Source organism: Meleagris gallopavo, chromosome 2 (genome assembly GCF_905368555.1).
Source record: "Meleagris gallopavo chromosome 2, MGAL_WU_HG_1.1, whole genome shotgun sequence".
Classification (NCBI taxonomy): domain Eukaryota; kingdom Metazoa; phylum Chordata; class Aves; order Galliformes; family Phasianidae; genus Meleagris; species Meleagris gallopavo.
This window is the reverse complement of record NC_139405.1, coordinates 62679964-62692953: the sequence shown is the minus strand read 5'-3', so window position 1 is coordinate 62692953 and position 12990 is coordinate 62679964. Positions and strand designations below refer to the sequence as shown.

The 12990-nt window shown below is 38.2% G+C and overlaps 1 protein-coding gene across 2 annotated transcripts in view; it reads right to left on the bottom strand.

The window, feature by feature from the left end:
* The window catches only part of ROS1 (ROS proto-oncogene 1, receptor tyrosine kinase), a 74488-nt gene continuing 61498 nt past the window's right edge, over positions 1 to 12990 (bottom strand). For both annotated transcript variants that reach the window (XM_085217421.1, XM_010707442.4), the window contains 2 exons: positions 10892 to 11055; positions 1 to 1497 (listed from right to left, as the gene is read on the bottom strand). In XM_085217421.1, coding sequence (XP_085073547.1) covers positions 1346 to 1497; positions 10892 to 11055 — 316 coding nt within the window. In that variant the 3' untranslated portion in view covers positions 1 to 1345. The remainder of the gene's footprint in view (positions 1498 to 10891; positions 11056 to 12990) is intronic.

The window sequence follows — 12990 nt, the reverse complement described above, 5'->3', positions numbered from 1 at the left end:
TTGAAGAGGGAGGAAACATTATACAGTATTTATTTATCCATCACTAATGGCCTGGTGAATGTAGGTTAAGAGAAGAAAAGATAGAAGAATTCAACTGTTGGTATTGGCAACTGTGGCTTGTACGTGTACAAGTGTGGCTAAACTGTAAAAGGAAAAAATGACATGGTAACAGCCAATTTGAATCGGTTGTTTGGTTTGGTTTGGTTTGGTTTGGTAGGTTTTTTTTTGTTTGTTTTGTTTTTTGGCCAATGATTTTTAAAGAGTATTAATTCCAAAGTACCTCAGTTTTTGGAATTAAATCGATTAAATTTGAAGAAAGACTTTCAAATAGTCAAATGCCAAACATCTTGTTTATCTGTATTGGATCTCCATTTGAGAAACTTTTGGAGTTTGACTTCAGCAGTGATGTTCCTTAAAAATATCTACATTTTAGCATTAAACATTTTAGCATTTGCATTTTCACTACTCTCCAGTGTTCCCCACTATCAAGAGTTTGCATAAAAGCAGGACATTAATCTAGCTTCCTGACAGATGTCAGTAAATATCTCTGCAAAATTTATAAATTCCTATTCATGATGAAACATTCTAAAGAGCTTATTGCTTCCATTTACTCAGGAATTATTTGTATATTGTTTTATTATATATTTTGATTTGATCTCTAAGGACATAAAGTAAAAACATTTACCGTTATCCAGTCAATTAAGAAATGAAAGGTGATCAACATTAAAAGGGAAAAGGAATGTGGATACTAGATTCTCAGATCAATAACTGTACAACTTAAAATTTGAGATGATTGGAAGCGTATGTTTAAATTAAATGATAAAGTAGACCATCCCTGCTGTGAACAATCCAGCCACCTTTCTTCAATTGCCTACAGATTTGGAGATCAGAAAAATACAACTAGCATTTGTTAGCTTTTCAACTTTTATAATCTCATGAGTGCTCAATGAAGCTATATTTGAACTGTTTTTCTTTTCATGATCAGGTGGTTCCCTTCTATGAGACAGCATTTCAGTACTTCTCTTTTGGAAGGAATGCTTGCGTCCAAGGTTTATGTCTCTGCATAAAGTTTCTCTCTGATGGCAAGTTTTATTTCCTTAATCTATTTCTTGTGAAATGCATGAAACTTAGCATTTAGAAAATAAAAAATATGTGACTGTTGTCTTATTGTACACAAGTTTCAGTACCTTATGACGTTCTCTGGAAGTTCTGGTGTTTTAGAGTGTTAGTGTTTCTTTTAAGAAATCTTTAAATGTATATAAAGTGCATAATATTTTCTCCGTCTTACATCTTCTTTGGTAGAGTTCTCTCTTCTGTCCTCAAGCGGAGCATTAGACAGATGGAATTAGACCGAAGTAAGTTCTGCAGAGCTGACGCTACCTTGATCTTGGTTGCTTTCTTTGACTACTACCAAATAATTTAGGCCTTCTTGATCCCTTGCTTCCATTAGAGTGGTTGAAAGAATGCTGTCTGAATCTGCAGGTGGAACATCAATATCTACAAAGAAAGAAACAAAACAAAACAAAACAAAACAAAAAAAGAAAGGTAACAACCCAGTGATATACAGGTAGTATTAGAAAAAGCACAAAATCAGCTGGTAGAGAAAGTCTGTCTAGTGACTGAGTGAAGAGTGACTGATGAGTCAAACCTATTTTCTGCTATTGCTTGCGGGGATTATACCTTCCACCAAATCACTTCAGGATGTTTGGTCATCACCATTAATACTTTTGCAGATGGTAACAACATTTATGAATACGTGGCCTCTTTTGGTAGGAAAGATAGCCTGCACAAAGCTAAAATGGTTTTAATCTGTAGTTTTTTGTTACCCTGCTAGTAATACAGTAATAGAGTCCTGTAACATGGGCAGTTTTCTGCCTACTAAATTGCAGTATATTCCCTCTCTAGAAGAATTGTAATACTCTGTCTTCAAGGAAACATGAACTCAGCAGTACAATAACTTCTATCCACTACTAAAAGCTTTACATTTTTTTCTTAATTTGATGCTGTTTGCATGTACATCGTTGTCTAAAATCTATTGCAGGTACTATAAATTTTTTCAAGTGATTAACTAAAAGCTCATGCTATAACTGTTGCTATTCTGTGCATTTATTCCTAAGAACACTTTTATTATTATTATTATTATGCTCCCCCCTTATTTTACTTCACAACTGGAAAATGAAGCATGACATTCATAGTTATCTACTCATGAGAATCACAGGTGTTTTGCTGTTGCAAAACCTGTTGCTGTGGGACAACAAACAATTTATTATGTCACTTATAATGACACACACACATCTACTACAAACTCAAAAGTGTTCTCCACATACTAGAGACCACTAGAAAATACTATGAGGAAAAAGCATGAATAAGAGATTTGAATTTAGAAACCTGTTATCAAAGTGGAGACTGGGACAGCACGAACTGCCTTCATATACCATACTGACTGAGAGCCACAAAAAATCATTTGATACTCACTTTGTCACTTCAGGACTATTATGGCAATATTTAGTAATTCAATCCCAACCAAGTGTTCACCAACCAGTACAACTGTTCTGTGTATGTGGTTTTTGTTTAATAAATATTTTAATGGAAACTCTCAGGCACAAGTTGCCTTGGAAAAGGCAAGCTGGCAAATGCTGAGAGTATGTTTGCAGCAAACTCTTAAGAGAGAAACCTTAAAATAAGGACCCAAGTAAAACTTGGTATTTACAGACCAGACATATGCCGGCTGACCTGCCTAAGTATAGAACACTGGAGGAGCATTCAGATTTGTTTCCTGTATAAGTATCTGGAACTGATGAGGTGATGTTTACACAAATGTGAGTATGAGGTCACTGAGATATTTTTACCAGATATATAGATACATTACTAATTCTTTCCCCAACAGGTCTGAAGATCTACAGAATATATTAAATATTATAATCCTTTTTTAACCCATATGCCACTGTATTTCTTACTGCAGAGAAAAAGAGCTAAAAATCAACAGCTTAGCTTTGTCTTACTTTTTGAGCTTTTGAGACAAAACAAGCAAGAAGTACTTTTTTGTGTGCATGTATGTGGAATGCTCATATCCCATGAAAAGAAGGAGGAAGAAGATAGTGTTGATATACTTTCTTCTATAGCATGACGCACACAAGCTGCACAGCCATTGCCATGAGATTTTTGACTACTAGAGTCCTTTCCTTTACCATTGTGTTGTCTTCTCTTAGCATAGTATTCAGTGCCCATGAAAGCTTAGCACCATTTTGCTGTACAAGCCAAAAACTCTGTGCAAAGATGTCAGGTTATGCAGTACAATGCTTGCCTCTCAAATAAGTCAGCAAACAAGCAAATAGTTTTTGCTCATTGAATTATATGACAGACAGAAGAAAGACAGAAATTACATGAGAGACAGAAGATACTGAAAATTAACAGTTAAGAAAAAATCATTTTTTTTGTGAAATTTCCCCCACAAATATGAGACCTAGAGGCACCACCAGTATCCTGGAAAGCCATAAGACAAAGTAGAGAAGTTTGAATAAAGTTAGGAAGTCCCTTCCAAAGAACATCAATAATTAGAAGAAAGATAAAAGCTGGAGATGGAGATATTCATGACATATCTCTCTTTTCTTTTCAATTTTAACTTTGCTAAAATTAGTTGATTGATGTATAGTCATGCTGGGTTATACGTGAGTAAATGCAGGATAAACCATGTGATGTGATCCCCTCAGATTTCACAAGCAGAGCCTGGCTGAGGCAACAAACGTACCGAGAGGAGGCGTCCAAGCAACACCTTAATAGAATCTGGAGTCGTGCTGGGAAGTCAACTCCAAATGCTTAAATCCTGCTGGCTTGTCCATACTGTGGACTGCACAGTGTAGAGTTACCCACATACACTCCAAACAACCTACATCAGGGCATGAGGTAGGCTGGCTCGGCAGCACAGTGATCAATACAAGAACTCTGAGTTCCCGCCATGCTCCATGCTCCCTCAGGTAGACTGCTCCCAATAATTAAAATACTATGTTCAAAGCTCTGCACTGTAGCTGTGTAAATACTTGTGTCAGTTCCTAAATGCATGACCTCTTGGGAGTTTTCCCCAGTACTAGTTGTAAGTACAACATCTGAGCTAAACTGCAGGTAAACTAATTACAATGAATCTCTTTATGGGTAGGCAGAACTTTGGTCTAAAGGACCCCACATTAAGTGACACAAGACACTGATCGCCTGACTCATACTCATGACGGATGGAGTTTGCTTGCTTAGGCTCCTCTGAGGAGGCCAGCCCCAACCTGATAAAATCTATGCTTCCCCCTCCAAATCCCAGCATCCCAGCCCGCCGCTTCCTGCAGGAGGCAGTGGCCATGTGAGTGGGGTCATGTATCCTGCCTTTCCAGCGCAGAGTCCCTTTCTCTGCCCTCACTACAAGCTGTGCAGGCCCAAAGCATGTTTTGAAATCCTGCCTGGAAGGGTGCAAATTGTTGTGATGTCTTGATAAGCAGATGGTTTTGAGGTGTTTAATTTCAGAAGGTGACAATGTATAAGAGGAAAAAAAGTCCATAGAGAAGCTGATTGGTAGATTCAGAACAAACTGATCTGGAGATGTTGATCTTCTGTTATAGCTATTTCAAGGCCAGATCCTCAGCTAGCGCAAATTAGCAAAGCTCCATAAAAACAAGTGGGACATCAGCAATTTACAACAGCTAAGCATCCAGCCTGAAACATAGCTAATTCTGGATAACACAGTGGCATATGATGCTTAGCACCTTCAACAGGTTAATGACTACATGTTTAGAAGTGCAGTCACATTTACTTCTTACCATTTGTATCTTGGTTTTTCTCTTACGTACTCTGCCCCTTGCCCCTTCTGCACAGTTTGCATGGGAGTGAACGAGAGTCTGACTGGCATAATAGAAAGGTGCCCACAATGGGAACATCTGCAGAGGAAGTGCCTGGTGATGTACCTTTGTTAAGGGAGAAAAGGTGACAGCTTCATCTCAACTGAGTCAAACAGCTCCAGGAGGTATTCCTGTGCTTGGAGTGTTTGGCCAATACCTGTTGGCCACCTGGAGCTGGAGGTGCTGTGTTTCAGTTTCTACACATTGCCAGTAAGAATATAAATAGAACAAATATATATCCGTTTTAATGCTCTGCTCTGTATTATGTATCAGTGGAGATATATCTGTGTTTCCTGTCTAACGAAGCGTATGATCTTGCATGGCTTGAGAGTGACTCACCGACCTTGCTATTCTATCAGACACTAAAGATGCTAAAAGCAAGGATTTTGTCCATCGTGCATTTTTACTGCACTAAACTACTTGAAGCACTGAATGTTTACTTTTCCTCCACATTTTGATAGTTTTTTTTTTAGAGATTCATGGATTGAAATGCCTGTATACAAGATACTGTCTTGGGAAACACACATATAAACTTTTTTATTAACTAGTTCATTGTCATGCTTAATAAAAGAGCACCAAAACCAGCCAGCTCCACACTTGTTTCAATAAAATGTGTCTTGATACATAAATAGGGAAGCACCTCCATTCTCCAGGTCACAAAGTAGGATAAATTTTACCAAGTTTTGATTACTCAGATGTTACATATCTAGTTTAGGCCTTTTTCCCAGGCTCCCATTACAGTCAATTGAGAGAGAAGGATGCGTTTTTGTGGAAATATTCATTTCTCATATTGACCTTTACACAGTAATGTCCCCTGAACATGTGTACAACTCTCTGGTGACTATCAAGCAGCCTAGACAGACAGAGTAAGCACAGCACCTAAATTTTAGTTGGTTATATCTGCACACTCATACAACACAAATGTCATTTATAAAATCAGATGATCTGATATTATAATACATTTTTTCCACTCACTGCAAGACAAAGTTTCAGCATTACTTTCCATGCAATGTCATAGAGCTCACGTGCACTCTCTGGAATCAGAAAGCATTTGTCTAGGGAACACAAACAAAATGATCACCCCATCAAGTTTGTCTTTTCCTGCAGTGTTGTAAGCATTCACTGTTTTGGAAGAAGCCTTTTTGTTGACCCCTCCTGGCTTTGGGTCAGGCACTCACTGAACTAAGTGGGGAAGAGGATTACTGAATTTCAGAAAAATACAAAGGAGGCTAGATACAAGGTTTAAAAAATGTCTCTTATCAACACATCTGCTTCAGAGAAGCTTCCGTTTGTCCAAGTGATTACTTTAAGACTGGAGAAGTGTGCAGAATAGTTTCTAAAAGGCAGCTAGTTTTAGGAAAATAAGCTAGTGATTTACAAAGCAATCCAGTAGTACCCAGTCAGCAGACATATAATTAACAATGAGAGCACTGATCCCAGACTTTAATACCAAATCCCATCAATGAAAAGTTTTGTACTTACTTAAAAAAAAAAAGTGACATTTTTAGCAGGTGTCTTAATTGCTGAAAAAAGAACTAAATACACTGAGTGTTTTAGCTTCCCACATTTTCCAAGAGGCATGTCCAGTTTAGGGATTAAAACATGATCTTTTAAGGCTGAACTTGTTTCCATTTTTTTTTAAACAAAAACACTTACAGCTCTTGAACAAAACAAAATACTGAGGGCAAATGTAAGCATCTTTTGAGGAGTTTTTGCTGTAGTTGCTGTTTTTGTCTAGTCATGCCAGAACTCCTCTCCCCACATTATTATACTCAAAGAAAAAGATATATCAAGTATGATCCACATAGTTTTACCACACTCAAATCACATTATCAGCCTTTTTAAATGTGATTTTTTTTTTCTCAGAATAAATGTTGTCAGGTAGCTTTGATGGTAAAATTTTCCTCCTGTCTGCAAAATAATTGCAAGGTAACTGTGGCAATTGTCACAACTATGGATTTCCTCAGGCTTCCTCAAACAGCCTTCTATCTGCTCTCATCAGGACAGCCTCTTCCAGCAGTAACAGTGTCATGCTCTGACAAAGTTTTTGAGCAGTTCTACATTTCTTCCTTATAGGTCCAGAATGCATTACTGGGAGCAGCACCAATAAGAATAGTCCTCCTGTATCAAAAAGGCAAGGAGCTGCTCCAGCTGCTTAATGCCCAGTTGTCTGATGTTGACAAAGATGTTTGCCAAGACAGACAGGTGTTTCCATACCCATAAAGGGTAATGCTTGGGACTTGAAAAATATAGCGCTGTCTTGAATGCACAAATGTAAAAATTTGTTTCTGAGAATAGATGGACTGGTTATTTTTACAGCAACGCAGGACCATGCTTTTAGCAAAATGATTCGTGATGTTTCTTTTGCACTTTTTGAAAAGGAGGGAAGAACAGCCTATATTTCAGTCATGAGTGGGGCTCTTGAATCAATTCAAATTTGATTCAAAACCAATAAGGTAGCCCACAAATATCTCAGTGCTACAGATGGAAAGCACTTCCCTCACTCAGAATGTTAACAATTCTTGCATGCCCACAGTCAGTGCCCTGGGAAAGCCTGTAAGAGCAAGAAGAGTAAATGCTCAACTGGTAGATAACAAGAGCCTTTAAATTCTCTTGATACAGAGGCACTTGCAATGGGTGCTGGGGCTGGTATTGTGCTCATCTGCTGAAATATAGCAGGAATGAGGTAAAAGCAGATCTAGGTACATAACTCTCATTAACGCTACTTTCAGTAGGTAAGGAAATACCCATAGAGATCCCCCAGATATGCAGAAAATATTTAGTGAAACTGATGCTTTATATGTATTACCTGCAGTACTTATTCTGTAGACAGCTATCCCAAAAGAACAAACTCATGTTCTCCTGTCTGTGACCTTTTTTTTTTCTGTAAAAAGGTTATTCTGTATAAAGGTGGCTTTGGGCCACTGCTGCCATAGCCTGAGAACTAATCTGCACATCCCAGTGGGTTGCTTCCTAGTCATTTGGTGCTGGAAGAAGTATGGTTGCTTATAGCTGGCCATACTCACCATCTTTTGGTCAAGGAAGTAAAGTCAGACTGAGATCCTTTACTCCCTTTCTAAACATTGATGCAAGGAGCTGCTGGTGTTTGGACCTATTTGCTATTTTCTGCCTTCTTTATATGGGTAACTCTTGCAGCAGCAAAGCTGGTATCTTTTTTATCATCCCTTCACTATCCTGTTGGTGTGCTCTCTAGACCACTGACATACTTTCTATATTAGTTCACCCATACTTGCAATCTGCTTGACGTACTGCATCAGTAATAATGTTGATAAGAAAGTCTAACATTTTTCAGCACTTCTACCTATTAAACTGTGTTAACAGCATGTGCAGACCTGCTAATGGCCTAGCTAACTACAAGCAGGTAAGGTTTAATAGAATTTTGAATATGTATTTTCCCATGTAAAGCTAAATATTATAGTTATTTTGAGTTCTGTTATTACACTTTGCTTGACATTTGGCTCTTTCTTTTGAAACCACATCTCCTGGTGAGAGCACGCATTTCTTGGCAGCAGGGTAACGACAGGAGTTTCATTACACACAAAGGCCAATGACTACGTAACGTTTTTGGAAAACCTTGCCCAGGACAATCCATCACGGAATGGTATTTTGGATTATTTGTTCTGGCTGTCATCTTCCTACTACTATTGCAAACACAAGAAGTGCTCCATTTAGTTCTAGCTAAAAATGAATGCAAACTTAGAGCTACTTTAAAAATCACTTACTTCTGCAGCATTTTATAAATTGCAGACTGAGACTTCATGCCCCAAACTGTGTGTGGCGGGATCACGAAGGAGCGTGCATTTTATTCTTGAAGTTTGACTAGCACATGAATTGCTAGTCCTTGCATAAAACAGCCACACTTCTGGAGCCAGCATTACTCTGGACTCCATTACAAAATGTTTACATTTCAGGCAAAGAAATAATTGAATGAGTTTAAGCTGGATATCTGCAGAAACCCTGCAGGCATGGTTCCCTGATCAGATAATATGGTAACATTAAAACATTAGCAAGACTCTAGGCCTTCAGTCAAGTTTGCAGCGTACAATTTGAATGGACTTGTAAAGGCTCTTGAGGAAAGAAGAAGATAACCAACAGATAAACTATGAACGAGTATCTGAGATGAGATTTGTAGCTTCCAGATAGCTGCATTTAGGTGAGATAAAATCCATACAAAATATAAGGCCTGTTAGCTTGGGCAAGGTTCCTAATTAATTGGCTGTAATCATTTCCTGAGCTAATTCCAGGCTTAGATTTGTGACAGATTAAATATCTTTTTTCCCGAACACCACTATTCAAAGCAAAGATGCCCTTAAAGAAATTAGCAAATTATATTACATGCATATGCACTAAGCATTTCATTATTGGGTAAGGATGCAAAAACAGCTGGTTAAAAAAGCAGAAAATGATAGGTTATCATTTAGCTTACTTTGGTTCCAGTGTGTCAGTGATAGAATCTTTGGCTTTGTAAAGACGTATGAGCATGTCATACTGAGTGGATTTGGTAAAGAGAGAAATTATGATGGGGAAGGGGAGTTTGACTTTTGTAAAACATCATTGAATGACAAAGACTAGCAAAATATTGAATAGACTATCATTAATAGAGAATTTGACAATGTCAGTCAATTGAATGTAGATAAAATATATTGGAAAATGGCTATGTAATTGCATAAGTGAATGCTGCATCATTTCTGGAATTGATCACAATTTGTTTGAGGGTGGGGAAAATCACAAAATACTAATGTATTAAAACTGTTTACGAGACAGAGTGAGTTTCCAGTTCAAAAACTTTTTGTGGGAAAAAAAACTTCTAGAAATTTTAGCAATTGCTAGTTTTTGCTTTTTTTTTTGGATTGGGAAGCACTTCATTTAACAGAGTTTATTTATTTATTTATATTTTCCACTAGAAAAGCAAAATAAGGAAACAAGTTAAATTAAAAGTAACTGTGAAATAAAAGTGAGATATTTCAAGAGATAAAAACCTTCTTTTTGAAGACTTTCAAATCACACCGTTTGCTAAGACTCCACTTTTTTCCTAGATTTAGCCATTTGGGAATTACTGCAGGATTGGAAAATCTTGTTCTGGCTCAGTCAGAATGTTCATTTTCATGTTTAGGTGCTCTGAGTCACACCTGCTCAGATTTGACATCAGATTTGACTTTTCAGATTTGACTTTTCAGATTTCTGTCTACAAAATTTTAACAGTATTCTTCTCTAATTGGGCTTTGTTGTGTCCATTGTCTTGAGTATATCTTCTCTAACATCACCTCATTTTACTCACACACAGTGTGCAAAGCAGAGGCATGCTGTGATTCTTGGTTGGATCTATCCCAGGCAAAGATAAAGTCTGCCTTACTTAGGTACCTAATTTATGTTCTGTTTCAGGCAACTACTGAACCAGTAATCCTAAAGCAAATGCCCAAGTGCCACCATTAGCAAATGGAGAAATTGAAGTTAGGTCTGAATTGGATGTGTTTTGCGATGCTTGCTCAGTCTCAACCTCATACGTTTTTTGCTTGGTAATTTTACATGTGCTTTACCTAACGTATCATACCTAATGATGCCTAATAAGTCCTCACGAGTTCACAGAGACAGGAAAGTTGCAACTTCCCAGTACTTGAGGGGAGCTTATAAGCAGATGAGAGATCAACTTTTTACGTGAGCAGATAGTGATAGGACAAGGGGGAATGGCTTTAAACTAAAAGAGGAGAAATTTAGTTTAGATGTTAGAGGAAAAATTATTTGCTCAGAGAAAAATTATTTGGCACATCCTGCCCAGAAAAGCTGTGGATACCCTCATCCATCCCTGGAAGTTTTCAAGGCCAGGTTGGATTGGGCCTTAGGCAGTCTGATCTGGGGTGGCAGCCCTGCCCATGGCAGGAGCTGGAACTGAGTGGGCTTTAAGATCTTTTCCAACCCAAGCCATTCTGTGATTCTATGTTTACACTGTTGCAGCTTTGGGCAGAAGGTGTAGTGACAGTGCTGCCCAGGCTTACCCTCAAAAGCTTGGTTGATGAATCCAGTCACCGACTCTTTGTCTTCAAGGAAGTAGCTGAAGCACAGTGGAGAGTGCCTTATCTCCTGAAGTTTGTGCTGAATATAAAAGAAAGTTGGTCTGTTGTGAGGATCTTGGGCCCAGCATCGTGTCATTAAATCACGTCTGGAAATAAGAATTGTTAAAAGGTAAGTATTAAAGATGATAAAATCATCCATCTCATCATTTAATCATCTGACAAGCAAGTTCAGTGTAGATTTTCAACTTCTGAAGTGTTCATACATGGTGCAAAGATTACCACCAGCTGCTGAGGGAAGAAAAGCAGATTATGGGTCAGTTGCCGGGAATACTCACCATGAATGCTTTCAGTTTTGCCAACGATGGATATATTTTTTGAGATTGGGAGAAGCTATAACATTGTAAGGCAAAAGAAAAAGAAAAAAAGAAAAAAAAAGCCCCCCAAAATCCCACCAATACCTGCTCACAACTCTCACAACTCTCTCTCCTAAAAAGCGGCCAATATTTTCTGAGGAACCAGACAAGAAAATAATTCTTTGACAGTAAAAATTTCACTAAAACAAAAAAATGAACTTGAAGCTATTAGCTTATTTTATTCTCCTTCAGTTCACACCACTGCAGCTTCAAAGATATTCAAAGCAAACTCTTTGGTACAGAGAAGGTTAATTTAGACTTCTGCTCCCAGACCAAAACAAATACGAGTACATTTTCCCATCAAAGGCAAAAATGGTATCAGTTTCCGCCGGGTGCAGGGATCCTAGCCCGACCTGTACAAACCTATTGGTATCATTCAGTGGAAAAACTACCTTTCCTGTTTGTCTAAAGGATAGGGCTGATTTACACTGCCTACTCGAGGGCATGAATTGTGGCAAGCCCCAGACACACAAAAACAAATCTTACAAAAGCAAGGGGGAGCAGGGCTGAAAACCAAACTGCAATCAACACCTGGATACGTTAAATGTTGGGAGAGGGGTCTTAGGGCCTCAAAACCAGAGCGCAGCATTTGAGCAGTCAGTGAAAGGACGATTCAGGAAGCTCTTAAAGGAATGCAGAGTATTCACCTCTAAGCCATAAGTTCAAATCCTCCCCTGACAAACAGCCTTGCTGTGAGATCTGAGTTATGTGAAATGAATTGGCTTGCTTAGAGGGTCCAGATTAAAAAGGAGGCTGCTGTCCTTCAACACAACTCAGTGTTTTACAGAATTCCTGATGACAACAGAGGGACATCTCTCTACTACAGATTTTTCCATGATATTTTTCATTAAAATATTGTATTTGGGTGAAAAACGTTAGTATATTTTTTTCAGAACCACTTTTCACCAACCTATATCACACAGTTGCAGATCTGTTAGTGTGATACCAGCTTCTCAAAAGAATTCAATGAAATCTTAAGGATCTAGAAAGTGATAGTAACTTCCAGACACTGAATCACTTCCTCTCCTTACTTACTTTCAGGTGTACTGCTTATTGATGACAAAGATCAAAAAACAAAAATACAGACAGAAAAGTGCTGAATTGGACTCAAAATGAAGAGAAATAACTGTTTTTCCTTCTGTTGGCAGCAAAGTATCTGTCACATTCAGTTCAAAAGCCAGCCTTGGATGCTGGAAACCAAACCACCCACTTTCTGGTCATGATGATTTGTAGAATATTCAAGGGGAGGACCTGAACTGCAGGTTAGTATCTGGACTCTGATGGGCAGAGCCTTGTGCACAGAGGTGTGCTGAGCACTGCTGTTGTGACAGAAGGGAGAAACAGACAGCCAGAAACCAACAGAGGGAAAAAGAAATAAGAAATGATCCACAAAGTCACTTATGAAACAAGAACTTGACAAACGCAGATTCAGAACATTTTTGCATTCCTAAGACAGTCTTTTGAAACAACTACTTTTTAATGGACCATTTGCTGTACTAGATGTGAATCTCTGACTGCACAACTAGTGTCATTCATACATCTGATTCATATTTCGATAAACACAGCTCATCTACAGATCCCCAAGTCTCTTTTTCAGTTCATTACCAAGCTTTATGTATCTGCTCTTCTCTTGAGGAAAGCAGATGATTACCTTCTGGAACAATATCT